General features: G+C 40.3%; 1 protein-coding gene across 1 annotated transcript; it reads left to right on the plus strand.

Moving 5' to 3' along the window:
- The first annotated feature begins 293 nt into the window (after positions 1–293).
- LOC103962841 (protein FAF-like, chloroplastic) lies at positions 294–2,786 on the plus strand. The gene is made up of 2 exons (XM_048573372.1): positions 294–472; positions 636–2,786. The coding sequence occupies exon 2, from the start codon at positions 682–684 to the stop codon at positions 2,356–2,358; it is 1,677 nt and encodes a 558-aa protein (XP_048429329.1). The 5' UTR covers positions 294–472; positions 636–681; the 3' UTR covers positions 2,359–2,786.
- The last annotated feature ends 937 nt before the right edge of the window (positions 2,787–3,723 follow it).

Consider the following 3,723-nt stretch of genomic DNA (forward strand, 5'->3'; position numbering starts at 1 on the left):
ATCATGTGATGTGTTACTAATAAAAAATGAACGCGTTAATTATTATTTAAGTAATAATTCAATCATCAACAAATGAGTTATATTATTTATAAAATATAGTGTAAATATATGATTTCCTTAACATTACCCTTCAGTTAGATAAGGAAAAAACTGGAAACCAAATGCGGAAGGGCCTTTTCATGGGTGGTGTAGGCGGGTCCCAATGCACACGGTTCCAAAGCCTTTTTGGCACCCTACAAATACCCACATTCCCCCTCCCTGCTTTGCCATCATCACCCACTACTCCTCAAACATCACCTTCATCATCCTCTCTCTCTCTCTCTCTCTCTCTCTCTCTCTCTCTCTCATCCCCTCTCTCTCTCTCTCTCTACTATTATTTTCTGCAGCTCTCGCAACCCTTCACTCCTTCAGTGGTCTCTCTTTACACCAGAGACCTCTGTTGGATGCTTTCTTTCTCTGAATCTCTCATCAGGTAAATTAAACAGCTAGCTTAGCTGGTTTTGTATTTTCTTATTCACATGCATGCATATAACAAACCATATTAATTTGCTTTGTAACTTGAAATTTTGTTGCAGCCTTCAGCAACTTGTTTTTCTGATTTTTCTCTTGTTTCTTCTATCTATCTATTTACGCAGCTAGCACTCGCGCAAGCTACTTCGAATCTTAAGCTGATTCAGTAAGATGGGTTCTCTCAGCAAAAGCCTAACTAGCTCGCCATCTTCTCATTTCATGAAGAAGAATATGGAGCAAGAAGTGGTCACTGAGAAGCGAGGGATCGTCACCATTCTCGGCCCGTCCGACTCTGAAAGAACCAAAGCCGCTTCCTTGCGACGAACACTGTCCGCGGACATGTCGTCCAAAAGATGGCTGTCTCAACACGGCTTCTCTCCCATGAAGAAGATTGCGTCATCCGAAGAACTCTGTGTCTCCGTAAACATTCGGGACGACTCATCTTCATCGTCCGAAGATGTAGATCATTACCAAGATCAAGGCAAGGCCAAATTCCATATTTGGAGCTCAATTGATGAGCAAGCTCAGAAGCAAAAAAACAAAGCCGAGGCTGCAAAGCAGCAGCCGGGACAAGCCGATCTTTGGAGCTCGATTGTATGTCAAAAGGCCAACGAAGAAGAGGCGAGCAAAGCGGCACCTTATGTTCATCCTCTTGTGAAGAAACAATCGAGCTCTTTGACAAAAAAGAGTCTTGAAGTCTGCACTGAAAGTCTCGGATCCGAGACTGGCTCTGAAGGGTTTGCTTCATACCCTACTTCGGAGACCGGTGACGTAGAAATAGTGGAGAAAGACCCGGAAGAAGAGCAAGCCGCAGTTCAACAACAAGAAGAAGAAAAAGAGAAGCCTCAGCTGTCACAAGCATTTGATGGGAATGAATTTCGGTTTGTCAAGTACAACTCTGCTGCTAGTAAGAAATTGCCTTCCGTTCGATCTTTCCCTCCACCTCTTCCGTCTTTATCAGGATATGACGGGGAATCTGTTTGCATGAGGACTCGTCGCGACAATGGGCGACTAGTCCTTGAAGCGGTGTCTATGCCTTCCCTGAACAACTTCCGTGCTCAACGCCAAGATGGTCGCCTTGTCCTCACATTTCTCAATGCTACTTCGAGCTCTTGCGAGGTGCCTAAGTGTGAAGAGGTTGCTAATGAAGAAGAGAAGACTAGAGAGCAAGAATTTGATGAAAATGTGAACTTTGAGGAAGGAGAGAAGGAAAAAGAAAGCGAAAAAAGTGATGGTGATGATGTTGATGAGGATGAGGAGGAAGAAAGTGATGAGGTTGAGAAAGCAAGAAAAGAAAATGGAATCAGAAGAATAGAAATTGTGATGGAGGAAGCACCAAGAATACTAACAAGTAGAGTGACAAATGTTCACAGGTTAGCACTAATGATGAATAAGCCAATTGGGTTAGACAATAAGGCTCATGGGTGGACTAACAAGTTCAATGAAGTAGTGAAATATGGAGGGGTTGAAGAGGAGGTCGAAGCGGTTGAACCACCCCCAATTTCAAGGTCACTCCCTCCACTGCCTGGTCGTGTGGCTCGTATGATACCTAAGCCACCGGCTACCACAAAAACAGCAGCAGCAGCAACCTCTTTCAACGCTTACGAGTACCATTGGCGCACCAATCGCACAACAACTGCCGCTCTCAAACCTCTTCCGCCGCCAATGTCGCAGTCCCTCAAAAGTAATGGCTTTATGTCCCAGAATCAGTTGGCAAATGAGCAGCAACAATTGCTGGTTTTGAGAGGGAACAAAGGGGATCAATTGGTTCCCTTTTCAAAGGGTTGCAAAGAGCCTAGAATAAGATCTCTTCTATTTAGGGAGCCTTATTGCATTGCCACCTCTTGATTATCCAAATCCTCGTAACCCAAGTGTTAATCCACATCCTTTACTACTCACTACCCATTATTAATCTACTCGATTGATCCATCCTTCGTTTTCTGATCCCCTCCATTCTTTAGGGTTTATGTACTAAAAAAATATATAAAAAAAAAAAAACATAAGAGGGAGAGAAAGCTTTGGTTCAGAAGATCAAACTACGTATGATCTCAGAGAAAGAGAGGGCAGATTTCATCAGTGCGTATCATATATATGATATATATATATATATATATATATATATAATATATCCCTCTGTTATAGTAGCTAAAATAAAATCTTAGCCTCATCTTTGACTTTGTGTTGGACTGTCTTGTCTGTCTATGCATTATGATTTGTGTTTCTTCTTTCTTTACTTTTGTAAACCCTATAAGCCAATGAGATTTTAATTTCGGTCTTGTCTTCCGGAATTGGTGTTTATTTTGGGAACATCATGATCTATTACTCTTGATATGTGCTTTCTGTTGTTTGGGTTTAGGTTATTCGTATGACTGTGATGGATCCCACTAAATTATATCGGCATATGCTAAACCTATACCTTAAAACAAGTTAAATACGTTTACTCGATATTAAACTGAGAAGTAAATTATCTAGCTAAACTTTTCTTTTTTTATACACGTGGTATTTTTTTAACTAATTGTAAACTTAAGAGGAGCAATTTGAATTCAAATGCATAAAAAAGAGCACATATGCTCTAACCAATATAGTTATGTATCTCTTTCTTGTATATACATCATGCATACAATACTTTTAGTGTCAACAAACTTGTGTATTAAACAAACCAATGTGTCAAACTGCCACCAGGACCAATCTTGAGATTATTTAGGTCTTTGTGCGGGAAAAGAAATGGGTCCTCTTAAAAAAATGTCGAGTCTCTTAATCAAAAGTTAATTGTCAATTATTATTATGGTCTAATAGTATTTTTTTTTATTTGTAAGTGTGAGGCAATAGCAAAGAGAGGGTGGCATAGCCAAAATTTTAACTCAGGACGGCCCAAAAGTCTCATCCTAAAACACTTCTCTTATCTAGGAAAAATAAAGATATGCTATGTTCTGAGTTACCGACCATCATCATTTGAGTTTGGTATGACGTCGCTCTTGTCATCGTCTCCCTCAACCCAACTTTGATCCCATGCCTAGTATCATGACTTAGATTCAAAATAAAAGTCCTTTTAAGAAAGAATGAAGGAAGTTCTCTCGCCTACTTTCTCTCTCCCTCTTCTAATCATTTGAGTCCCCCAAAACTCACAATAACGCTGTTTAACTACATAACAACCACCAACTCTAAATCGAACCTAGTGAAGGAAAAGGAAAAGATTTTGATAGGGGCCTTAAT

Source organism: the organism of the source record quoted next, unplaced genomic scaffold (assembly GCF_019419815.1).
Source record: "Pyrus x bretschneideri cultivar Hongxiangsu unplaced genomic scaffold, Pyrus_bretschneideri_v1 Contig67, whole genome shotgun sequence".
NCBI lineage: Eukaryota > Viridiplantae > Streptophyta > Magnoliopsida > Rosales > Rosaceae > Pyrus > Pyrus x bretschneideri.

Bases quoted from the DNA above. Each gene is read 5' to 3' on its own strand.
- LOC103962841 (XM_048573372.1), top strand. From the start codon at position 682: ATGGGTTCTCTCAGCAAAAGCCTAACTAGCTCGCCATCTTCTCATTTC.